Source organism: Callospermophilus lateralis, chromosome 4 (assembly GCF_048772815.1).
Source record: "Callospermophilus lateralis isolate mCalLat2 chromosome 4, mCalLat2.hap1, whole genome shotgun sequence".
Classification (NCBI taxonomy): Eukaryota; Metazoa; Chordata; class Mammalia; order Rodentia; family Sciuridae; genus Callospermophilus; species Callospermophilus lateralis.
In genome coordinates, this window is record NC_135308.1 from 82,848,944 (window position 1) to 82,876,007 (window position 27,064).

A 27,064-nucleotide genomic window follows, 5' to 3' on the forward strand; every position below is an offset into this window, starting at 1 on the left:
TTATAAAGACAACTTCAGTTTGTCTTTTGCGTCACTATTTCATTGTAGTTTGTTTGCCTTCTTCTTGTATGGCACAGAACCAGTGTTCTGGGATTTTTGTTTGTAGTCCTCCTAGTGAGAATACATGTATTTCTTTCTGTGCTGGATATCCTTTTCTTATGTCTTCTTTTCTTCTTCTTCTTCTTCTTTTTTTTTTTTTTTTTTTTCTCATATCAGTGACATATAATTCAGTGGGTACTTGAGAGGGGGGTTCCCAGAAGTTTGTATTTTTTTAATTTTATTTTTTTTAGTCTTACATGATAGCAGAATGTATTTTGACATATAATACATACATGGAATGTACATACATCAATCATATTGTCTATTCTATTCTGCTGCCCTTCCTATCCCCCCTACTCCTCCCCTCCTCTCCCATCCTTTCTCTCTATCCAATCTAATGTGACACACTTTTTTTTCTTTTTCTCATTACAACATCATAAATGTATTCTGTATAACAATGAGGTTCTCCTTCCAACTTCCATGCAACTCCCCTTCTCCCTATTTTTCCCTCTCACCTCTCTTCCCTATTTAGTGGTAGTCTTCTTCTCGTGCTCTTCCTCCCTATCCCATTTTGAATCACCCCCTTATATCAGAGAAGACATTCGGCATTTGTTTTTTAGGGATTGGCTAACTTCACTTAGCATAATCTGCTCTAGTGCCATCCATTTCCCTGCAAATGCCATGATTTTGATATTTTTTAGTGCTGAGTAATATTCCATTGTGTATAAATGCAACATTTTTTTTTTATCCATTCAGCTGTTGAAGGGCACCTAGGTTGGTTCCACAATCTAGCTATTGTGAATTGTGCTGCTATGAACATTGATGTAGCTGTGTCCCTGTAGCATGCTCTTTTTAAGTCTTTTGGGTATAGTCCGAGAATGGGAATAGCTGGGTCAAATGGTGGTTCTATTCCCAGCTTTCCAAGGAATCTCCATACTGCCCTCCAAATTGGCTGCACCAATTTGCAGTCCCACCAGCAATGTACAAGTGTACCTTTTCCCCCACATCCTCGCCAGCACTTTTTATTGTTTGAATTCATAATATTCTTATTGGAGTGAGATGGTATCTTAGAGTGGTTTTAATTTGTATTTCTCTGATTGCTAGAGATGGTGAGCATTTTTTCATATATTTGTTGATTGATTGTATGTCCTCTTCTGAAAAGTTTCTGTTGAAGTCCTTGGTCCATTTGTTGATTGGGTTATTTGCTTTTTTGTTGTTTAACTTTTTGAGTTCTTTGTATACTCTAGAGATTAGAGGTCTATCTGATGTTTGAGGGGTAAAAATTTGTTCCCAGGATGTAGGCTCCCTATTCACCTCGCATATTATTTCTCTTGTTGAGAAAAAACTTTTTAGTTTGAATTCGTCCCATTTGTTGATTCTTGGTTTTAACTCTTGTGCTATAGGTGTCTGGTTAAGAAATTTGGGGCCTGCCCCCACGTGATGAAGATTAGGACCAACTTTATCTTCTATTAGACGCAAAGTCTCTGGTCTGATTCCTAGCTCCTTGATCCATTTTGAGTTGACTTTTGTGCATGGTGAGAGAAAGGGATTCAATTTCATTTTGTTGCATATGGATTTCCAGTTCTCCCAGCACCATTTGTTGAAGATGCTATCCTTTCTCCACTGCATGATTTTAGCACCTTTGTCTAATATAAGGTAGTTGTAATTTTGTGGATTTGTCTCTGTGTCTTCTATTTTGTACCATTGGTCTACCAGCCTATTTTGGTGCCAGTACCATGCTGTTTTTGTTACTATTGCTCTATAGTATAGTTTAAAATCTGGTATCGTGATACCACCAATTTCATTCTTCCTGCTTAGAATTATTTTAGCTATTCTGGGTCTCTTGTTTTTCCAGATGAATTTCATGATTGCTTTTTCTATTTCTGCAAGGAATGTCATTGGGATTTTGATGGGAATTACATTGAATCTGTAAAGTGCTTTTGGTGGTATGGCCATCTTAATAATATTAATTCTACCAATCCATGAGCAAGGTAAATCCTTCCATCTTCTAAGGTCTTCTTCTATTTCTTTCTTCAGGGTTCTGTAGTTTTCATTGTATAGCTCTTTCACCTCTTTTGTTAAGTTGATTCCCAGGTATTTTAATTTTTTTTAGGATATTGTGAATGGAGTAGTTGTCCTCATTTCCATTTCAGAGAATTTGTCACTGATATACAGGAATGCCTTTGATTTATTGGTATTGATTTTATATCCTGTCACTTTGCTGAATTCATTTACTAGTTCTAGAAGTTTCTTGGTTGAATTTTTTGGGTTTGCTAGGTATAGGATCATGTCATCAGCAAATAGTGCTAATTTAAGTTCTTCTTTTCCTATATTTATGCCATTAATTTCTTTCGTCTAATTGCTCTGGCTAGTGTTTCAAGAACTATGTTGAATAGAAGTGGTGAGAGAGGAGGGCATCTCTGTTTTGTTCCAGATTTTAAAGGGAATGACTTCAATTTTTCTCCATTTAGAATGATGCTGGCCTGAGGCTTAGCGAATATAGCTTTTACCATTTTGAGGTGATTTCCTGTTATCCCTAATTTTTCTAGAGTTTTGAACATAAAGGCATGCTGTATTTTGTCGAATGCTTTTTCTGCATCTATCGAGATGATCATATAGTTCTTATCTTTAAGTCTATTGATGTGGTGAATTACATTTATTGATTTCCGTATATTGAACCAGCCTTACATCCCAGGTATGAATCCCACTTGATCATGGTGCACGATCTTTTTGATATATTTTTGTATCCGATTTGCCAGAATTTTATTGAGGATTTTTGCATCTAAATTCATTAGGGATATTGATCTGAAGTTTTCTTTCTTTGAAGTGTCTTTATCTGGTTTTGGAATCAGGGTGATATTGGCCTCATAGAATGAATTTGGAAGTACTCCCTCTTTTTCTATATCCTGAAATAGATTGTAGAGAATTGGTATTAGTTCTTCTTTAAAGCTCTTGTAAAACTCTGCTGTATATTCGTCTGGTCCTGGTAAAAGGTTGGTAGTCTTTTGATGGCTGCTTTTATTTCCTCACTTGATATTGGTCTATTTAGGTTATTTATATCATCCTGACTCAATCTGGGTAGCTCATATGCCTTAAGGAATTTATCGATGCCTTCACTATCCTCTATTTTATTAGAGTATAGGGTTTCAAAATAATTTCTAATTATCTTCTTTTTTTGTGTGTATTTTTTGAGTGCTTGCATATTATGAAGATTTCCTCATGTTTAACTGATAGTTTGGCCAAGTATAAACTTCTAGTTTGGAATTTTTTTTTTCTGCATTCTAAAAATATTGTTTCACCAACATCAAGTGTTAAATCAGTGTTCTACTAAATTTACAGAATTCTGATGTTATTCCTTAATTTTTTTTTTTTTTTATAGGTGTTACAGTTCGAGTGCCTCAAACAACCACATATGTTGTTAACAATGGATTAACTCTGGGATCAGCAGGTCCTCAGCTCACAGTGCATCACCGACCACCACAAGTGCATACTGTAAATGTTGATGCTTGGCTTTATAAAATTCTCAACTATACAGCTGTTAAATATTATTGTAGCTAGAATTTTTTCTTTCAAGTAGTAATACTAAAGGGAAATGACAGGTCTTTCTGCTCTTCCAGTAGGAGTTTATTTAAGAAAGTTGGTCTTACCATTATGAATAAATGTTCTAAGGGTAATGATCATTGAGTTTGCTTATGGCATGCAAATGGTATTTTTAATTTTTTTATGTTCTAACTTTATTCTTTCCCTCAAAATCTTATATCAGTCCTAACTACTATATTATTATTAATTTATTGTTTTAAATAATCCACTGGTTTAGGAAATTCATTTGTTAAGGCGGAGAAAACCAAAGCTTTATCATTAGATTTAACCTCTAAAACAGTGTCACATCATTCTGTGACATGAATATGATAGCATTGATTGGAATGGAATATCATGAAAATTGGTATGCTTGCTTTATGAGATGAAGACAACAGATTGGGTTTGATATTACTTATTTCCTAGGAGAACATCTCTTTTTAAATACTAACAATAATGCCTAGCATTTATGAGTGTTTAATGTATTCCCTGCATTGTTAGTATACTTAGTCCTAATCCAGGAGTTCTTTGGGACCGCTATCTAAAGGACTTTTAAAATTTTTTTGTTATAGTCAGGTGTGGTAGTGCACGCCATAATTCCAGTGGCTCCAGGGGCTGAGGCAGGAGTATTGCAAGTTCAAAGCCAGCCTTAGCAAAAGCAAGGTGCTAAGCAACTCAGTGAGACCCTGTTTCTAAAATATGGCTGAGGATGTGGGTCTGTGGTTGAATGCCCCTGAGTTTAATCCCCAGTATTCCCCTCTTCCTCCCCTTTTTTGTTATAGATGTGGCCCATGTTCACCAAGTTTGTTAACCAACTTAAGGTCATACCTCCTAGAGATCCATGAATCTAGCTCTATAGTCTTTGTTCTATAGTCTTTTAGTAATGATTTTTATTATTTCACTGTAATGGAAAAAGTAATATCAGTGGAGCATTCAATATATGTTAGGTACTTTATGAAATACTTCACATGTATTATTTAATCTTCACAGTCCTATGAGGAATAAAATTATTATTCTCCTTTTGGGAAGAAAATGGTGTGCTGTGTCACAAGTTGTTAAATGATTGCTCAGTATCATTACTTAAGCTAGTCAGAGCCAGAACCAGACATGGCCTAATCTTAGTACCTCTAGAGTATATTCACAGTACTTCAACTCTGGCTGTATTTGGGTATGTGACAAATAGGTTATTTCTATTTTTTGCAGTTACAAATAAGTTTTCATCAAATATTCCTTTAAAAAAACACAGCAAAAATGTCATTTATAGTATTCTTTGCAAATTTTATAACCCATCAGAGCTTTTTACAATTAAAAAAAATTTTAAGTGAATAATTTCTTGTGTATTATCTTAAAATGAACTGTATCTCGCCAGAGAAATAGACATTTCTTTTAATTTTAATGCAATTTTTAAAATACTTTTGAGATAGCTGTTTTCAAACATATATGAAAGAAAAAACAGAATAACCATTCCTTCAGTACTGATAACCCTATTTTGACAGTTATCAGCACATGACCAACTTTATTTCATCCATATTGCCACCCATCTGTTTATACTCAGGCATATGCTCAATTATTTTTGAGCAAAGCACTGATGTTATATGTTTCTGTAAAACTTCAGTTAAAACCTCTACTGCAGGAGCTGGGGTTGTAGCTCACTGGTAGAGCACTTGCCTAGCATGTGAGGCACTGGTTTGATCCTCAGCACCACATAAAAATAAATAAAATTAAGATATTGTGTCCTTCTGTGACTTAAAAATAATTCAAAACAAAACAAAACTCCACTGCAGTGGCAAAAATAAATACTTATTTGACTTAACTAGTTGTGAGGTCTGAGCAGATTCAGAATCATAAAAGTTGATTTTATAGGCCATTTCAGCTATTATCAAACACGTAAAACTCTGTGATCCCTCCAGTCAAAGGCTAGCTATATGTTTATTTAATGGTTTTTACTGAAGTGATTTAAGTCGCTTTAGGAAAAGAGAGAACTTTAGAGGAAATATAGCAACTTAACCAATACTCATATCAATTCTACTTCAGTTTTTCGTGTATTAGTTAGCATATTTTTTATGCATTCTTACTGTATGCACATCACAGTACTAAGCTTTGCATGGAGTTATATTTTTTCATATACATTAGTAACTGACTGTACATATTAATAGGATTTAGTATGATATTTCCATACATGGATATACATGTACCGATCAAATTCACCTTCCCTTTTAAGTCTAGGTTTATTTCGATTACAATCTTTGTTATTCTTTCCTTTAAATTTGGGTTTTGGTTTGTTCTTGCTTTCTGAGCCCTTGAGATATATCATTAGGTTGTTTTAAAGAAATCTTTCTATTTTTTTGATGTAGGCATTCATTGTTATAAACTTACCTCAGTACTACTATTGCTGCATTCCATAGTTTTGATGTATTTCCATGTTCATTTGCAGTGAGAAATCCTGACACAGTGGCTCATTGTTGGTTCAAAAGTGTGTTGTTCAGTTGTTAATTGATTGGTATGCTTTCTAAAATGTCCTTTGTTGTTGACTTCTGGTTTTATTCCATTGTTATCAGAAAAGATAAAAGGCTATGGTTTCAGTTTTTTATGTTTGTTAAGACTTTTTTTTTCTTTTTGGTGTCCTGATTGATATGTTGTCTAGTCTAGAGAAAGTTTTATAGGCTGATGGCAATGATTGTATTCCATAGGTATTATATGAAATAGTTTCTAGGCATATGTTAAGTCTCTTTGATCTGTAGTAGAGTTTTAACTTTGTTTTGTTGACTTTTCTGTCTGGATGGCCTCTCCATTGATGAAAGTGCAATGTGAGCATTCCTATTATTGAATTGGAATCTATCTATTCTTGTAGGTCAAAAAGGCTTTTTTTATTTATAAAATTGAATGCTCTGACATTAGGTACATATAGATCTATAATTTTTATGTTATCTCTTACTGAATCGATCCCTTGAACATTATATAGTGACCTTCTTCATCTCTTTAGTTTTTGTCTTTTTAAAGTCTTATTTTGTCAAATAGAAGTATAACTATTCCTGCTAGCTTGGGTTTCCATTTCTATCTTTTATTTCAGTTTGTATGTGTCTTTACTGGTAAAGCAACTTTCTGGTAGACAGCATATTGTGGGTTTTGGCATTTTATCCATTTAAGCAGTATAAATCTTTTATTTTGAGATTTTAGTTTACATTCAATAATTATTATTGGTAATAATAATATTGCTATTATTGATTATATTCTAATTATTTTTCTTCCTTATTCATCTTTGTGGTTTGATAGTATACTGTATTGAAAATGTTTTATTCTTTAATGTTTCTCCTTTGTGTTTCTCCTCCTCTAGTGGGATTTACATTTTCATATGCTTTTATGATGGTAATAATCTTTCACTATTGGATATAAGACTCCCTTAAAATATGTTTTTGTCAGGCTGTTGTGAATTCCTTCCAATTTTTGCTTGTCTCAAGGCCTTTATTCTTCATTCTGAAGGATAGGTTTGCTAGGTCTAGTAATCTTGCTTAGAAGTAATTTTCTTTCAGGGCTTGGATTGCATTATTCCATTCCTTCCTAGACATCCTGGTTTCTGTTAACAAATCTGCTATTAGTTCAGTGGGGATACCCTTAAGTATGACTTGGAGTTTCTCTTGAGAATTTTAGAATACTTTATCTTATACTTTAGACAGCTTGACTCTATGAGGCATATATTTGTTTGTTTTGTGGTACTGGGGATTGACCCCCTGGGCCTCATGCATGCTAGCAGGCACTCTACCACTTAGCCACATCACTAGCCTGCCATGGAAATATAAAAAGATCTTATTAGATCTTTAGTATTTAATATTTAGTTTATTCAATTATTCACATAACAAAATGGTGCTGGGAATTTAACTTGCAGCCCCCTTCTTGTTAAGTATGCTCCGAGCTACACCCCAGCCTTAACTATATATAACATTTGTTAAGTGAATTTCAATTAAGGAAATTAATTGTTTGTTATGTGACTTCCAATATAAAGTCAGTGAACCAATGATATGTTCCACTTCGAGGAAAAAAAAAATCACTTATACACCTTTTTTTCTGGTTCTCAACTAAATCCTTTTTGAAGAAATTATTCTCATTGTTACCTAACACCCAGATATAACAATAATATTTACAATAATGACATTGTTCCAGTGTTAGATATTATCTGTCAAGAGGGTTTTTTAAAGTTAGTATCCTGCTTTTTCATTATGTGGCCTTAACCTACCTTCCCAAATTTTTATTTATCTATCTATCTATCTATCTATCTATTTCCATTCACATAACCTATGGCTAAGAAAAAGGTTTTCTGGCCTGTAAATCCTCTCACTTTAGTATCCCCATGCCTTTGCTTATGCTTTACCTATTGACTGAAACGTACATAACTATTTCTGCATCTCTTTAAGTCCTATTTTTCATGGTTCAATTTAAATATCACCAATCACCAATTGCAAGCTGACCAAGGACATAATATGCATTCAACGTTAAATATACTTATTTATAAGAATACAATACTGTCTTTATTGGCAAAACAGCTTCAAAATGAAAATATAATGTGTACTTCAATTTCATATGATAAACTTTCAAACATGATTTTAAAGAATGTTATTATGTTCAAGTGAGAATCTATAGAATAGTTACTTAAATCAGATATTAATTTTTTAGAAGTATATGATTTCTACTTTTACAGTGTCTCTTTTTCTTTTGTTACTGGAGATTGAAACCCAGGGGCACTTAACCACTGAGCCACATCCCCAGCTCCCCCTTTTTTTTTTGTATTTTATTAAGAGACAAGTTCTCACTGAGTTGCTTAGGACCTCACTAAGTTGCTGAGGCTGGCTTTGAACTTGCAATCCTCCTGCCTCAGCCTCTCGAGCTACTGAGATTACAGGCATGTGGCACTGTGTCTGGCTTACTGTCTCTTAAAAAATGATATTCTATCAGCAAGAGCATTTTATTAAGAAAAACTTCAATATTTTAGGTCTCAGGAGTATTAGTAGAAGTACCCTTAACACCATTGTTTTGGGCATGATTGGTTACAAAATACCAAATAGAACTTTTGAAACTTAGTGTGGTATCCCACACCAATTTATGTAAAATGATCACTCTATATGTAATCTTTAGGGTGTCTTAATTCTAGCATTCTATAATAATTCTTTCTGTGATCACTGTAAAGAATGTGATTTTTCTTTTGTTAGGAGCCCCCACGCCCTGTGCACCCTGCACCCTTACCAGAAGCTCCACAACCACAGCGTCTGCCCCCAGAAGCTGCCAGCACCTCTCTGCCTCAGAAGCCACACTTGAAGTTAGCACGAGTTCAGAGTCAAAATGGCATTGTACTGTCATGGAGTGTCTTGGAGGTAGATCGAAGCTGTGCTACTGTGGAAAGTTACCATCTCTATGCTTACCACGAGGAACCCAGTGCCACTGTGCCCTCACAATGGAAAAAGATTGGGGAAGTAAAGGCACTTCCCTTGCCAATGGCTTGTACTCTCACCCAGTTTGTTTCTGGCAGCAAATACTATTTTGCAGTACGAGCCAAGGATATTTATGGACGTTTTGGACCTTTTTGTGATCCTCAGTCAACGGATGTGATCTCTTCTTCCCAGAGCAATTAAACCTTGGAGCCTTTATCTTTTCCTCTTTTAAAAGTTTCACCTTTTGGTCTTGTTTTTAATCTTGTGCATGATACCTAATGTAAAATCCACATTGTGCAAGATTTCTTGGACAGATGTGTGTATACACTACATTTGTTTATAACCAGAAGTAAAATAAACTCAGCCCATAAAGCAAGAATCTTCTCCCAGACAATTCAGCTTCAGGGTTTTGAAATGTATATGTGTGTACCTTGCTTTAGTTTTGAGGCTAGGAACGTGTGTGTGACTTTTTTTTTTTTTTTTTTTTTTTTGGCGGGGGTGGGGGCTTCATTTTGTTTCTGTGTTTATTGCAGTGGAAACTCCCATTTTTGTTCTCACATTTACCTCTGTTTCGTATGAAGTAGGTTAAATATCTGCAAGGAATCTATAGTATCAGAGTTAAGTGATTTAAACTAAATCTAAACAAAACCCAAAGAAATAAAAAGCAAAATGACTAGTTTAAAATAGGTTAATTTGAACACAGGAAAGAATTTGTACATTTTTTGTTTCTTAAGTTGTTAATTAAATGAAAAACATCTGCAGTGATACCCTCCCCTTTCTTAACCTGGCTTTTATGTTTATTTTGTGCCTTACAGATTTACTATAGAAATAAACATGGCCATATGTCCACTGTTGTTACTCTTTGCTCTTAGCTTTTCAGCCTTTATTTCTCCATCATCTCCACAAAATATAGCACACACCCCCCTCAAGTAAGTTCAAACCAAGGCCTTTATATGTACATATATGTGTGTGTACACACACACACACATATAACTTTTTTTTTTTTTTCCTCTCATCTGTGGCATCATTTAACTTTAAAAACTTGACTTGCTGGTTTCTTCTAAGGGTATAGATGCTTTTGAGTCATTATTTAACTTCAAAAAATGGACCAAGAGAAAAACATTGTTTAAGAAAGTTTGCCATCAGACCTGTTTTATTATGTTGCACACTGTGTTAGACACTATGAAAGCAGTTCTAGTATACTTAACCACCCATGGTACAGTTGCCTTTCAAAGGAAATGAACAGTAAGATTCACCAAATACAATGAGCTAATATATCAAGAGGAAAGTTCCATTTCCTCTTTATTTTCATGTCATCCTTCCTGTTTTAACCTTTTGTTTTGATGGTGCCAAGTTTAATCTGATTAGCGTTTATCAGCTTTGGATAAAATTGAAAGTATTATTTTGGGTCATTCTCTATAATAATGAAATATAACATCTTATTATCTCCATTCTCTTTAAAATTAGTGAAATTCAACTTAGGTCATGAATTGTCAGTATGAGTGTCAGCTATACTGGTATCAGGTTAGTGTTTTGCGAGTAGATAGTTTTTAGAACAAGAGGTCTGGGTTGATGAGAGTGCAACTGGAAATATTTTTAAAAGTATTTATGGAGTTTGTGAAATCACTTTTCAAGTCTTCTTGTGATATTTGAATTCACATTTTTACCTTCTCAAAATAAATTGGTCATTTATTTTTCCTGGAATTAATAGGAGGGAGCTATCATTTTTATTAATATTGTTTTGTTACAACTTTGATGGCTTAAAATAGAAAGTATTATAGTTGTAAAGAAATTTTCTTTAGAGACTGCACTGGTCATTGTACTGTCATCTTAAATATGAAGTTTGGTGATGAAGAAAGCTTATAGGTTGCCAAAATGTAAATGCTCCTAACCTTCCTTTCACTCTCAGAAAATGAGACCACAATGAGAATTAGAATTTTCCACAAGTCAAATTTGCCAACCAACTATGTAGATATTACTCATTCTAGGGCAAATGATGATGTTAATGAAGTTGCCAATGTTATGGCAATAAAGATTTCAACAGGAGGAAACTTAATTGTCTTCTAGATGTATATGAGCAACTATCTATATCTGCATGTTTATGTTTTTACCTAAAGTGGTTGCAATGTTGATGATGTGTTCAAGATCATTCCTGTCTGCAAAACAGAAAGCCCATGTTCAAAATTGTTCTTTATTGACTGGTTTTATGGTCATGAGTTTTTTGGTCAACAATTTGCTTATCCTGCCTACAAAAGGTTCCCTTGATGAATATTTGTATTTATATTTACTAATCTTATTTTAAGTTTTCATAGTATTATTAAGCAGGTGAAGAAAGCCCAGTAGAATGAAAATGTTTAATTATTTTAGCCTATATTTGGTGTTTTCTGTCAAAGAAAAGCTAAGTTCTCAAATAGTAATTCTAAAAATAGATTTACTACAGAAAATAATTTCCTAAAACTTATTTTATTCCAGATGGTGGAAGGAAGGTATAAAGAGAGATTGTAATTATTTACAGAAAAAAAAAGTATATTTATTATAAGATGGTCTCCTCAAATTAACCTGCCATGGGATTAATGTACAATAGCCACACTGGATTTACTGAAAGGGACTAAGTTAGAATGCTAGGCTTTTATTTGGGGCAGGTAAATGTTGATGAGTGCTTTTTGTTTGAGTACTTTGGAAGAGAGAATGGAGGACTCAACTAGAAATAGCTAATGATAATGAACTTTTTAGTAGCAGTTCATACTCCATGGTTATCTTTTTTATTTCATTATTTCACAAAGTATTTTAAATAAGCTCAATTATCCCATTTTGGGAATGCAAGTTTGCTACATTTTTAGCCTGACAATACTTGTATAGGTATTGCCTTATTGGAAATCCTGGAAACTTCTGATATTTCAGCCTGAAATGTAGGAATGATTATATGGCAACAGTAATGTTTATTACTCTCTACTTTGAACCTTGTCAGAGTAATTTTCACCTGTTTTAAGTGTGAGCAAACCTCTTTTTAAAATTATGTTCTTGCTAGTAAATGTATAAATGGCATACAAAGACAACATGTGTTAATTAACTTTATAAGGTATCTATATCCCTCCATTTGTCTGGACTCACTTTTTAAAATATGCAGAATACATTGTACTGTTTCACACAGTATTTAATTTTATAAGAGAAGTGGAAAGCTTTCTTCCATGAATAGTGAATATTTGTCTGGATACCATTTGCCTCACAGAGAGGTGTTTCCCACTCCCACACCCATTCCCATTGCCCTAAAATAAATACCTTGGAAAAAAGCAACCTTCAAGGAGCCTAAAATCTTACTTAGGTGCATCTCTCTGCAGAAGTCTCACAGCATTGTCTAAGTGTTAACTTAGTTTTTGTTACTTGGTTTTTTTGCTCTAAGTATTCTCCAAATTATCATTTTTGCAGCAAGGTTAGTGTCAGTATTCCATGATAGGCATTTATCTTGTTCCATGAGTTCTCCAGTACTGTAAAAAGTTAACAAAATAATATCTATGGTATCTCTCATTTATATATACTGTGATCTCAGCACAGTAGGGTACTTTAGATACCTTCCAAGTATTCTCCCTAACTTTCCTTCTTGGGCCATGTCAATATCCTCAGTATCTTATGATTTTTGTTGTTATTACTGAACTGTTTGGCCTACTTTATTCTAATTTCCAGAAAAACCATGTCCCGGTATTAGATTATTGCAAATAATTATCTAAAACCAATATATGATTGTGCTTTTTGTAACTATTTACTGGGCAAATGCTGTTTCTTGTTCATTGGTTTGGTTTGGTTTGGTTTTTCTGAGATACACACAAAACAACAACAGCCAGTAATCATCCTGAGGCATTTGTTAGTATGGCAAACTTACCTAATTCCCGAAACTCATTATCCCCTCAGCCAGTGCAAGGTGGGGGTGGGTATAGGATAATATAATACATGTTTTTATATTCTCACCCTCACATGATCTTATCATGTCAAAATAAGCTTTCTTAGTTTTTTATTTGTAGAGTCAACTAAATACCTGTCATTTACATTTAAATGCTGTTGTCTCTCTCTCTTTTTTTTTTTTTGTAAATAAGGTAACTGGGCAATCAAATACCTTTGGGGATCCTGGCTTTAGTATTTTAACAACCATTTCAAAACTATATATAAGTATAAATCCTTTTGTAGGAAGCTTGCATCCTGATTTTTGTTTATTGCAGTTGAAAGTGTAAATAATAAGACCATGTAAGACCTTCCTAATGTCTAATATTAACTGGGCTGTAGAAAGTTGCCCTGTTTTTATTAGGTTTTGAAGGTTTCTGTGTCTTTTTTTTTCTTTTTCTTTTTTTCCTTAAATGTACAATAGAGTGGCGTCTGTTTTAAGTGTTAACTGTAGTGGGGTTTTGTCCAACAAGCCTGAAATTTATACTTTGAAATAAATGACTGGGTTTTTAACATTCTGAGTACTGATTCATTCTGATTATTATCAGCCCTTGTAGTTTTTTTTCTTTTGAAAATCTCCCATCTTATTTTTTAATCACCCTGTTATACACTGCACTGTATGAATTATTCACTCAAAAGAAAATTTGCTATGCAGAATTGCTGTCAAATGGGATACAATGCTTTTAATTCGAGACAACAGTGAGGTTTGCTGTATTGTATTCCTAGCCTGTACCACAAAGACTCAACTAATGCCTATTGATGAACAGAGAAATCACCAACAGCTTCACCATCCTCTAAGGCTTTGTCATTAAGCATATTCAGCCAGGAGAACATGGGAGGAGTACAAGTTCTTAGTAGCCTGGAAGTGGCACTCATCTCAGGTTTGACTGACTAGAATTTAGGCATGTGGCACAACTGCTCAAGGAGTCTGGGAGATGTAGTCTGGTCTCTGCAGGCGTAAAAGAAGAATAATGGATTTTGGTAAACGAATAGTGGTTTTTGCTATACTATTTTGTGTTAGCTTGTACACTGAAGCCTAGTATTATGTCATATATAATGTTTCTTCTAAAGCGTTCCAAACAAGTGAATGCTTGCTAAAAAAAAAGAAAAAGAATCATTGTACAATTAAAATGACAAACTGAATTTAATATATTTTATTAAGAATAGTTCTGATGGGAAAAACAGCTAAAATAGAACCTTTGGTATCTTGTTTGCAGTGTTCTATTTCCTCATGTACCACCTTCATTTTATGTCAATTTTCAAAACTGGTTTCATGGTAATAAAATCAAAGTTATAGGCTTCTGGCATGCCCTGATGCAGAGTTGTGTTGAAACGGTTCCAATGAAAGACAGGGAGGCCACCTTGTACTGTGGGACCACTAATGGCATAGGCTGTGTACTGAGATGCTAGGTATATATCTGACACCTGCAAAGAGAGGGGAAGAGAGCATTTTAGAAAACCATTTGGGGAAAAACCTTGACTAAATGCATGGCCTTTATTTTCACTTTTCTCTTTCCAAAGTCACAATATTGGACTTTAAGATTAAAATTTCCTGTAATATACTCTTCTATATCCATTTCACTTTCAAGTATGTATTGACTGATAGAATAAATGAGGTCTACATTCTTACTGATATTCAGAATTCTACCTTCAAAACTTATTTAGAAAGCACTTAACCCCTCCATGACTCAGTTTTTTCATTTGCAAAATGAGCTAATAACCCTGTTATTTCACAGAATTTTCATGAGATTTAATGAAAGCAACGCTTAGAGCAAACCATAGACAATAAAGTCCTCAAAGTTATTATCAGGTCAGTAATTAGTTTTTAAGTAGAAGGAACTGATTATCAAAAAATGAGGTCCATGGTTCTTGCAAACACGTAACCACCAGGTAATACAGGAAAAAAAAATCCTGTGCTCAAAATGGCTATAAAAAGAATTAGGGGCTGAGACTGTAGCTCAGTGGTGTAGTAGGTTCAAGCCTCAGCACCACATAAAAATAAATAAAGGTATTGTATCCCATCTACAACTAAGTTTTTTTTTTTTTTTTTTTTTTTTTTACATTTAATAAAATTTATTTGAGAAAAGAACAATTCATGAATTGGGCAGCATTCAAAACTGGAAGTGGTTTAGAGCTCCTACTCCAGCAGAGTGAGTAGTGAGTTTTATTTTTTTTTTATTTATTTTTTTTTTAATTAATTTTTATTGTAGGTTGTTCAAAACATTACATAGTTCTTGATATATCATATTTCACACTTTGATTCAAGTGGGATATGCACTCCCATTTTTACCCCATATACAGATTGCAGAATCACTTCAGTTGCACAACCATTGATTTACATATTGCCATTTTGGTGTCTGTTGTATTCTGCCTTTCCTATCCTCTACTATCCCCCCCTCCCCCTCCCCTCCCCTCTTCTCTCTCTACCCCCTCTACTGTAATTCATTTCTCCCCCTTATATTTTTCCTCCTTTCCCCTCACTTCCTCTTGTATGTAATTTTGTATACCCCTGAGGGTCTCCTTCCATTTACATGCAATTTCCCTTCTCTCTCCCTTTCCCTCCCACCTCTCATCCCTGTTTAATGTTAATCTTCTTCTCATGCTCTTTGTCCCTACTCTGTTCTTAGCTACTCTCCTTATATCAAAGAAGACATTTGGCATTTGTTTTTAAGGGATTGGCTAGCTTCACTTAGCATAATCTGCTCTAATGCCATCCATTTCCCTCCAAATTCTATGATTTTGTCATTTCTTAATGCAGAGTAATACTCCATTGTGTATAAATGCCACATTTTTTTTATCCATTCGTCTATTGAAGGGCATCTAGGTTGGTTCCACAGTCTTGCTATTGTGAATTGTGCTGCTATGAACATGGATGTAGCAGTGTCCCTATAGTGTGCTCTTTTTAGGTCTTTAGGGAATAGACCGAGTAGGGGAATAGCTGGATCAAATGGTGGTTCCATTCCGAGCTTTCCAAGAAATCTCCATACTGCTTTCCAAATTGGCCGCACCAATTTGCAGTCCCACCAGCAATGTACAAGAGTACCCTTTTCCCCTACAACTAAGTTTTTTTTTTTTTTTTTTTTTTTTTTAAAGTGAATTGGCTTATTTTTTAGGTTTTTTTTTTTGTGTGTGTGTGTGTGCCGAGGTTTGAACCCAGGGGCACGCAGCCCCTGAACCACATCCCTAGTCCTTTTTATATTTTATTTAGAGACAGGGCCTTACTGAATTGTTTAGGGCCTCACTACATTGCTGAGGCTGGCTTTGAACTTGTGATCCTCCTCCTGAGCTGCTGGGATTACAGGCATGTGCCACCACACCCGGCAAAAGGAGAATTCTATTTTTAACATATCCTTTGACAGAATTTGAAGATGGAAGCTAGGCTGGATTCTTGCAGGCAAGACAGCAGAGGTGATTTTTTGTGGGGGGGGGGGTCTATTCTGGGACAAATATAACACTTCATTGCTCAATGTTTGCAAATACTATGAAATACAAACATTTGTTGGGGCTTCATGGGTGCCTGGCTCTCTACATTCCTCCCCCACTACCACCACTACCTTTTTTTTTTTTTTTTTTTTTAGTTACACAAAAATTGAGCATCAAGACCAAACCTTTCAATCCTCACGTAGTAAAAGAAGGTTGAGCTGGAACTCAACTACTAAATGCATTTCCTGTTGAAGAATTAGGCAGATAGAAAAATAAATGTGTAAACAATACCAGCAGTCGAATGATTTTCTAAGCCAATGAAGAATAGTTCACTCTTTAAAAAAAGTAAAAGTTTTCTTCCACAATTTAGGACAGGTGACGCAAGTGAAAAGACAACATATAGAAGCTAAAAGTACAAAAAGATGTAGTAGAATGATTATGTCCATCAACCGGTTAACTTGTCCTCTAGGACATCCATAAACCATAGGTCAAGTAGCAAGCAGCTCTGATGGAAAAGACCCTGGATTTTAATGTTTGCTGATTTCCATGGTGTAAATCTGCCATCAGATTTTAAGCCATCAGTAGTATATCAACTAACAATTAGTTCTGGCATACCATATGAGTGGACTTCAGCACACTACTGCAAACCTATTTATTACCTATAATTTGAGGCCTATTACAATACTTATCAATTCTAACATGGTGGAAACCCTTTAGTGCTTTGGGCACCTGGTCCAGTATTCTTGTTCCTTCAACTAAATTCAGTTATGTTTAATGTGAAATAACACTGTTCTCAATAATATGTTCTTTGGATTTGGGAGTAGGTCTAGTAAAACTTATCACCATCATGATTATGTACATTTGTAAATAACTACTTCCTGTACAAAACATTTTATGGATATTAAAAGTTTGTTCACAAGACACTAAGAGGTAAGTACTGTTGTTTTCACTTTACAAGTTAGGCAATGAAAACATTACAAAATTGTGAGATTTACTATTAAGTGGCAGAGGAGACCTGTAGTTAGGCAATGGGATCCACTGCCAGAATCTCTGAAAAAGCTGATTCCTGAATTTAGTTTATGTTTAGGGACATTATTCTTTATGCTAAGACAACCTCTTCAGCTTTGCCTTTGGCCTACTTGTTGATTGACATTAAATTCAAAAGCCAACTGTATGTTACCTTTGTGTCATAGCAACCTCCTGGACTTGGGTTAACTGAGTTCAGGTCCTCACGGCAGCAAATGGTATTACAGGGATCACCCTTACTATAAGGGTCCTTCTTATAATCTAGAAAACAAAATATTGGGGAAAAGAGTGAGTATTGGCTATTCTGAGATACACTTGTCCATTGTAAGATTTTTGGACTTGTTAATACTAGATGTAGGGACATATTAAAGCCTGAAAGCTTAGCTTGCTCCCAGACATCTACAGACATCTCTTGGCTTATGTTAGGAGCAGTTAACTGCAAATCCTCTGCACAAGGCCTATCCCGCCTCAAGAACCTTGCACAGTGAAGAGTGGATGGAAGAGAAATAATAGAAGATAAATGTGCATTTTTTTTTCTAATAAAAGAAATACAAATTTGATTTTGATACTATTTTCAAAAATCAGTAATGAATATTTTGTTTTTATTAGTTGTTTTTGCCCTTGGAAGGAAACCTATATTTGGGGGATAGAGGGATATCCTGTATAAAAAATAAGCCTGTATAGCTTATTTTTTCTGTGTGTTTTACATATGTTTTTTTCAAGTAGAATCTTCCCTATTATTTTATAAAAGAGACCAAAATTCTGTTTGCTGAGTAAAAAAAATGTAAACTTTTAATTGAATACTAAATACTTAAATAACTTCTTAAAATTCCTTCTAGTACACAGATGTTAAACTTACATGGATTCTTTATCCATGGGGAAGAAAAGGAGTTTTGAAGAATGATTCTTGAGAAATGTGCTACGTACTGTTGTATCGCAGAATATATTTCATGGATGCCATATCAGTCACTTTGCCTTGGTCACGCCGGAAGATTTTGGCTCGTGGAGCTAAATCATAAGAATAGTCCAAACCCAGCTTCTGAACTAGCAGTTGGTAGCCACTCCAGTTGTAGATTTTTTCATGGAAAGGAATGTTGTAGGAAGGCCAATATCCTAATTTAGAATGGAAGAGATTGGTATACCTCTATATTATTTTGTTAGGGGAAGAACAACATTAGAATTCTTTGTCTTTACCCCCAAATTCTTGAATATATAAACCAGAAAATGACCTATTATCTGTAAAGCAAAACAACATATAATGCAAAGTGTATGGGAGCTCACTTAAGTGATACAGCTACAGAAATGCCAAAAGATGGTTCACAATGTGGCCCCAAAAGGGAGACTTCAATTGTTAATCATGGATAGTGATTGGGGATAAGAAAACTAAACACCTAAATTCTAGGCTCAGGGATGGATGAATAGAACGTAGGCAATTAGCCTCAATTTTTTTTTTTCTTCTGTGAAAGTGGGAGGGAAAGAGGAAGCCTACAATGTGAGGGAGCTGGGGATGGCTTTTAATATTCCAGTAGACTTTTTAACTCCTTCGACTACAAACATCTATAAAACCTCAGTTTCATTCAAATATTCATAGTATGCCACAGCCACAGAGTTCGTTAGTCATTTAGCACCAAACGTATGACACAACTAGTAGAAGCATTTTAGGAACATCCTAAATAACACTGGCCTGGGTTATAGCAAAGAGGGCAGTCATTCAAAATAGGAATGTGTCTATTCAAGGAGTAGTTTATCACCTCTATATTCTTGGCCTTTGTTTGCCTGTCTCCATTTTATTGTTGTATGGGATCTCCTAGACAAGAAGGAGTTATTTTAACCTTGCTAATTCTGGGACAGAGCATCAGGAAGAAAGAGATAAGAATGACACTGACATTTTAGGATTAATAAAAAAGCAACACACATTTGTTGCTAGAACATATCTAGGTTATATAGATTCAAGAGTTAATATGCCTGAATTTGAAGTCTGGTTCAGCCATTATTAGCTATGTGACCTAGGACAAATTACCTACTTTACCTGTGCCTCAGTTTCTTCATTTTTATAATGTAAACAGTGACATTATTTGCCTTACAAGGGTTATTGTGAGCATTAGCCCATTAAGTTCCAAGTTTCAATCCTGCAAGAATTTTAAAAAATTTGACACAGGTACATTAAAATAGATAAGAAATCATAATCTAAAGCTTATATATTGTATTAACTATACAACATCACTTATTTGAGTACCTCATGTTTCTGAGCTTTACAGTAAAATGTTAACTATTAATATTAATGTATTACAATTATATATTATATACTATATTTTAGCTTTTATAGGTGTTCTATATCTAGAACATAGGGACAAAATGGGTGAGATGCATTCAAATGTGTTTACGGTATTGTCTAATACTTGGTAAACATTAGATGAATAATAACTATTATATTTTTTTTATGAGACCAGCTCAAATGAGTAATAGAAAATGACTGCTATTTTACATTTTCATAAAGCTTTATGATTTACAAAAGCATTTAAAATAAAGCAACTTTAGTCTCACAACAACCTGGTGATACACAATTATTATTTTATTGGCTAACAGAGCAAATCAAAACCAAGAACCTAGCTCTTCAAACTTCAAGCTGGTGCAGTCAGCTCCTAAGAGTATGCCTCAAGAGAGAGAGGCTTGATCAAAGTAGCATTTTTTTTCTTTGCATTATTGCTGATAGAATGGTGCATTCAGGTTCTTTCCAATCCCCTTCTTAAACCCCATGAAAATTCCCTAAGACTAAAAAGAGTTGATGCTGATATGTATATCATATGGAAAAATTGTAAGAAGCCAAATAATTATGTATCCAAAAATATATCCCTCCCATATGTGTGTATGTATACACACATACACAAAAAAATATATAATGATATATGTACATAGTGCAAAGATGAAATGCTATTTTGAGCAAGCATCTCTCTCTTGAGGGATATTTTTAGGAGCTGTGGTTGGACAGCTAGATTCTCAGTTTTGAACTGCTGTGTTAGCCAAGTAACTATTTAATTATTTGGCTTCTTACTATTTTTCCCTATAATGAAGGAGGAAGGTCTCCTGCTTTGTAGGATATGAACTGCATGCAATTGAAACCCCCACCTTAAAAAAATTGCTTTATGCATAAGTCTTATGAGTATTTAGTTGGTGTGAATCACTCTATGCTGAGATGCCTCACTCCAGAAATCATTACAAAATGTGACCTGCGAAACTGAGGACCAGGTCCTGATCCCCAGGGACCACACTTTGTCTTGGTTTTGTTCCTACTCATCTATCAGCTGATAATCTATTATAGTCATCTCTTAACTAGTCTCATAGTCTCATAACTAGTCTCCTTTCTCCTCTACAATGTTTAGTCTGTTTTCCCATGCCAAAAACTCTCATTTTCTACACAACAAAGGTTATACTGCTTTATAGATTTATGAGGCTAACATTTTCTCCCACTACTACCTCTCTCAATTTTCATGACCATCCTGTGAAATTGTAAAGATCTATATTCTTACATCCAAAAATTATCGGGAGCCCAAATAAGTTTAAGAATTGAGGATTTTGTTGTTGTTGTTTTCCAGATTCTAGTATAGCATGGAGTACATATGTATGACATTTTCTTTGGGGAACATCTCATAATGAAAAATGTTCATATTTTTATAACCTAATTATAAGGTAAATCTTTAAGAGGAAATAATTGTTGGGTGTGTGGGAGACTCCCCACTGAAGTTGTTTCCATCTCGTGAGAACATCACGTAATCCCTTACCCCTCCCCCTCCTCTCCGAAGGGCGCCAAATTGAAAAGTTTTCTCGACCAATCCCCGCTAGACACAGTGTCCGCTCACCATTCCTTACTCACCCTGCCAATCAGCACCCACCACGTGGCCTATGCAACCCTTCTTAACTCTTAAATGAGTTCAGATCATGTAATAGTTTGCTACCAAGTGAGCCAAGACCAAAAACAACAAAGAGTTTTTGGTTCTACAATTTTGGGATTTCAAAAATCACAAATAAATGATTGTGGATCTACCCCAAGACTGTCCTGTTTTACAGATGAAGAAATTGAGGCTTGGAGAGGTAGGATAATTTGCCCATGGTTTTGAGGAGTCAAGATTCAAATCAAGCAATGCAAATAGTTTATCCTAGGTTTTTCAGTCTAGCATAGAAGTGAAGTGTATGGAGACAAACCTTCTATACTGAACAACTGAACTCTTTATGGGCAGGCTTTTTCAGCCTGAGCCAAAGTAGTACTCCATCAATACTTGCTGAATTGAATGTAAAACTTTAACCAGAAATCCAGGAGAGAAGGCAATATTAGCACCACGAAAAGTCAGGTTTATGAATGCCTGACTTGTATCCCAGTCTACCCATGGTCCTTTATGAACTGAGGTATAGGTTTACCAGTTGCGTTGAATTTGTTAATTTTTTCCCAGTGTAACTAGCAATGGCATCCCCATCTTTTCTTGCCCATCATCTGTTCACACACCATAAACATGCCAAGCATATAAATATTCACATGCACATACTCATCAAACTTTCAGACACAGCATGAAGAAGGTACCTTTCCGTAGAACGTTAGTTTGTTCAGAATATTCTACATATGTAGGAATTTGCTCCACAACATACAGAGTGCCTTTGCCAAGGCTGTTATTCAGCTTTACCTTCTTTAGGTCCAGAACCATGTACTGATTATTATAGGTGCCTAAAATATTGGGAGATACAAAGACATAGTGTGGATGTGGCTTTACTGGTTAACAACTCTAAAGTTGAACATATATATGTGCCTAAAAGCTATTCTGCAAGGCCACTTACCAGAGTTGTATTTTGAAAAGATATCTGCCCACATCTTGCCATCAGATGCCATCATGTTTGCCACACGGACCCGTTGCCAGGCCAGGAGAGACTCAGGAATCACCTCTTTCAGTAGAGTTTTATTATATACACTATTTGTGGTCTGCAGCAATACCAAACCACTGCTAAGAATGTAAAAGTCATCCAGGGACTCCAAAAACCCTACAGGAAAGACAAATACACAAATCAGCATATGTATACATGGGATATTTTACTATCATTTTCAGTGTATAATTTTACATAGCCAATGCACTTTACAAACTCTCAGCTATTATTTTCCTTGATCCACAGGAGACTCTCCCAGCTTTGACTTACCTCTGGGGCAGCTACCCAACTGCTGCTTAAGGAGGTGGCCATACACCTCTATCCCTAGATTCTCCATTGTTTGATTTTATGATTTGGGGTGATAAAAATATTTTAAATCAGGAGAAATCCAAATTTCCAAAATGATACACAGAAGTAGAGCCCAATTCGCTAGGATTTTTCAAGCTAACTTTTAATTAGGGCTCATTTTTGCATAATTAAGAATTAAGAATATGAATGTCTTTTTTCTTCTCTCTCTACTTTTCTGTATTTTACAATTTTATGAGTCTACATGATTTTTATAAGTGGAAAACGTCTACATGAATAAATGTGAACATGGTTTTGAAATTAAGATACTTAATACTCTGGGTCAATGTTGGGACAACAGTGGAAAATTGGTGAAGCCACAAGTCTTTACCTTTTGTGTGTGTGTGTGTGTGTGTGTGTGTGTAGGTAGTGCTGAGGATTGAACCCAGGGCCTTGTGCATGCAAGGCAAGCACTCTGACAACTGAGCTATATCCCCAGCCCTCAACAAGTCTTTTCTGAATACCTACTTTGTGGTTTATATTGGGCTGAGTGTGGAAGACATAGATCAAGTGCAGCTGTAACAGTGAAAGGATATATTTTCATCAGTAACTGACATCAAGTGGACAAGCTAACGATGTTAAAGAAATGTCAGGAAAGGCCCCAATGAGGGGCTTTTTGTAATACAGTCTTCTCGTGCATCTTTTATGAATGGGATTAATGCTACTATAAGAGAGGCTCCAGGAGCTTGCTAACTCCTTTAGCCTTAGGAGGACACAGAAATAGGCACCATCTATGGGAAAGGGCACTCGCTGACATGGAATCTGCTGGTATCTTATTTTGGATATCCCAGTCTTGAGAACTGTGAGCAATTTTTTTTCCCAGTGCTGGAGCTAGAACCTAGGTCTTCACACAATAAATTTCAATAGTTTACAAATTACCCAACCTAAGGTATTTTGTTACAGCAGTCAGAATAGACGGAGTAGTCCCAAAACTTCCACCAAACTTCCCAATAGTAGTCCCAAACTTCCACCATTTTTACACCACTTTGATCATTTTTGTCATATCTGAGAACTATCTAAATTGTTGTTGATATTTTCATTTTTTTAATTAAAAAGTAAAAATTTCACAGTTTTATGACCTATAGCATGACATTTTAACAAATGTGTACCTTGTGAAAAGCTAATTCGAGTTCTTTAACATATACATTACTTAATATTTTTCTTTATATTAACTCCATTTTAAAACTTAAAATACTTAGCCTTGTCATATACAATAATGTCTAAGGAACTACAGGTTTAATGTTTTGGGTTTTTTCCCATAAAACACATTAAAACAAATACATTTCTACTAATGTGCAAAACATATTTGTCCCTGTGTCACCTAAAATCATTTCAATAGCACTATACGCAATAGTTCTGGAATAAAATAGGTAGATGAGTTCAAGTAATAGATCACTTGGTTAAAGACTTGAAAGCTTGGACTGAGAGTCAGAAGCTTGCATTTTAATTGCCTGCACTGCCACTAATGAGTGGGACAAGTCTCATTCTGCCTCTGTTCCTATTCCCTTCCTCTGATAGCCCGGGATTAAGTGGTGCCACTCAGCTCTAACAATGTATAACTTCTGGAAATTTCTGAAAATTTCCATGAAATTCACATGATGGCAGGAGTGTCCAACTAACTTAAAGAGCTTCTTCACAAGGCAGCCGATAGGCTACTTAGAGGTTTGTGTAAACTAGGGACAGTTGCACACTCCAGGTGGTACAAGGTGGTACAATGACACCCTTGAATGAAATTTTAGTGAGTGTCCTCTCTGGCAAGACACAGTCTGGACTTGAAGAGTATATCTAGCTTGCAGAGTGTAGGAGTATTCAATAACTATTCATTTCTTGGTCTGTTTTTCTTTTACAGTGCTCATACTATAAACCATGCTTGGCAACGTTGAGCAAGCTTTTTGGTAGAAAAATCCCCTTAGTTTAGAATACCCTTTTTCTGGCACAGTTCAGTTTGCTAGTTCACTCCTTACTGTAGCAGCCTCTCTGGACACAAGAGGGCAGGCATTCTTTAAAACGTGTAAGTGAATGACTAACACTAATGTTTAAGAAATGACTGGAAGATAGAAAAAATATAAGTCGCCCAGAGTTCTAGAACACAAAACATGAATTGGTTGGCAAAAACTATCATTGAGGAAACTAAGTCTATATTTTAAAGTTCAAAATAAAAGGCCCAAAGAGGGGACAAACAGATTGGCCTATAAGAGAAAAAAATGTTCTTTAACTATATAAAAGTATAATCTTGCACTCATGTGTCATTAGCAACTTTAGAAAGCTACAGAGATCAGGTGAAGTGAGACACACAGTGTTTGTGAACGCCAGCCTGCGAACAATGTCTGGTAAGCTACTGGCTGAAACTTTAAAAGGAGGGGAAGGGTCTTTGGGTTAATAAAGCATATTTTAAGACTCATAAAAACAGTTGAATCACAAAGATAAACAGGAACCACTACCAGATGCCATTTAGACTTATTGCTTACTTCACACCAGAAAAATGTACTCTGATTATCCAATTAAGTATGCTTACAATGTGCCCACTTGCACATTGAACACATCGGCTGCTCCAAAAGCTCAAATGGTGCAGACCAAACACACTGCTTCCTTCTGGAATAGTCTGCAAGTATCAGACAAGGACAAAAATAACATACAACAGTGATCCCAGCCTTGGTTTCATGTTCCAGGGTTTCAGTTACCTGAGGCCAACAGTGGTCTGAAGATATTAAATGGAAATTTTCAGGAATACACAATTCACAACTTTATTACAGTACACTGTCATAACTTTTCTTATCATTGTTAATCTCACACTGTGCCCTAAATTTATAAGTTAAACTCTGTTGAAGTTGTATTTGATAGGAAAAACAGAGAAAGTACAGATTTCAGTACTACCTTCAGTTTCAGACACCCATGGGGGATTTTGGAAAACATAAGGGATGACTAGTGTATAATTCAGGGCCCGTCATATGAGTCATGGCTGCAAAAACTGTGCTGCCTTTTGTTCACCCCTCACTCTGTCCACGTTCTGGGCAATGTGACTTTGCAGTGTCTCCCATCAAGCAGTGTTGTTGGTGTCCCCACCTCTTAAATCTGGGCTGGGTTTGGCACTTGCTGCAGCTCACAAGCATCTGCTGGTGCTGAGTTGAGGCCTCAAGAGACCAAGCATACTTCTGCTCACTCTTTGACCTTGTTGCTGCTTTGTAGACAAACCCAGTCTATCCTGGTCTCTAAGATGAAAGACCCACGAAAGATGGTCATGCAAGAGAGTGCATCCAGGGCCCCAGGCCCACAGAGCTGCCTACCTATCCCACAGCTCATTCCATATACACAAATGTGCCCCACTGAGACATCGAGAAGGCACCACTCAGCAGATCTGTGCTCATAAGTAATACATATTGCTTTTAGCCATGAAATCGGGAGCATTATTCTTTTTATGCAGCCATAACTAACCGACACAGTAATATTAATTTAGTTAGTACATTTTGCTTTTTTATTGTCTGTCTGCCGTTTGATTTTAACATGGCTGAAACACATTAGAAATCTCTTTTCTTTTTTTAAGCCATATTTGAGCCAGATTCAGTCTTTCTGTTCAGCTCCTTCCCTCATCTGTGGAGAGACCAATATCATTTCTCCTAACTGTGGAAAGCACCACCTGGCCTCAGCTATCCTATGTCTTTGAGCCAGTACAATAGTCAGTCAACAAATGTTTATTAAACACCTCTCATATGCCAAACACTGCAGTGATCCCAACCCACAGACTGTGTCAGAATTCCCTCATAGCTTCCTCAAAAGGTGGGTGCCCAAGCACCCACCCTGACCTCCCTTTGCTCTCCTCTGAGTCTCCAGCAGACCCTCTGAGCATAGGTTGCTGTTTGTAACTGGAAAATACTCTGCTCACTCATTCCAAGGAAAGAAGTCCATGACTGGCTCCCTGCCATTCCAAGACACAAAATTCCTGCATATCTTTATTTTGCTGCTCCACAATGTATTTGCCTGCTTCCCTGCCTGCTAAAATCCTGATAACAATCAACTTCTACTTCTCCCCTGTATTAACCATGTAAGTCGTTACTGAGCACATTTCTGCTTAATCCTGCAGTAGGAATGTGGCCAATGGAGGATTCAGGCTTTGGGGGTTTACTGTGAAGACTACATATCTTGCAGGGCCCACATAAAAGAATTAGAAAGTCTCTTAAAGTTTTTATAGAGTAGATATTTTAAAAGGTGCATTTGCATTCGATCTGCATTCTGTTATCCTGATCCATGTCAAAATGAAATTTGCTTTTTTTTCAAAAATAAATTATCCTAATTTCAATTGTATGATTTATTTCCTTTTTTTCTTTTCTATCCACTCCATAGAATGTACACTCCATCAGGGAGGGAAGGGACTTCTTTTGCCTTATTAACTGGTGCTT

At 35.6% G+C, this 27,064-nt stretch overlaps 2 protein-coding genes across 5 annotated transcripts in view; one reads left to right on the forward strand and one right to left on the reverse strand.

The window, feature by feature from the left end:
• Atf7ip (activating transcription factor 7 interacting protein) overlaps positions 1-13,489 on the forward strand; it is a 106,277-nt gene extending 92,788 nt beyond the window's left edge. For all 4 annotated transcript variants that reach the window (XM_076854141.1, XM_076854142.1, XM_076854144.1 and 1 more), the window contains 2 exons: positions 3,419-3,531; positions 8,817-13,489. In XM_076854141.1, coding sequence (XP_076710256.1) covers positions 3,419-3,531; positions 8,817-9,236 — 533 coding nt within the window. In that variant the 3' untranslated portion in view covers positions 9,237-13,489. The remainder of the gene's footprint in view (positions 1-3,418; positions 3,532-8,816) is intronic.
• A 618-nt stretch (positions 13,490-14,107) lies between these two features.
• Plbd1 (phospholipase B domain containing 1) overlaps positions 14,108-27,064 on the reverse strand; it is a 61,039-nt gene continuing 48,082 nt past the window's right edge. Inside the window, exons 7-11 of the mRNA XM_076854145.1 lie at positions 22,242-22,442; positions 21,991-22,131; positions 18,345-18,530; positions 17,572-17,678; positions 14,108-14,393 (exon numbers count right to left, since the gene is read on the reverse strand). Of these exons, the coding sequence (XP_076710260.1) occupies positions 14,211-14,393; positions 17,572-17,678; positions 18,345-18,530; positions 21,991-22,131; positions 22,242-22,442 (818 nt within the window). The 3' untranslated portion in view covers positions 14,108-14,210. The remainder of the gene's footprint in view (positions 14,394-17,571; positions 17,679-18,344; positions 18,531-21,990; positions 22,132-22,241; positions 22,443-27,064) is intronic.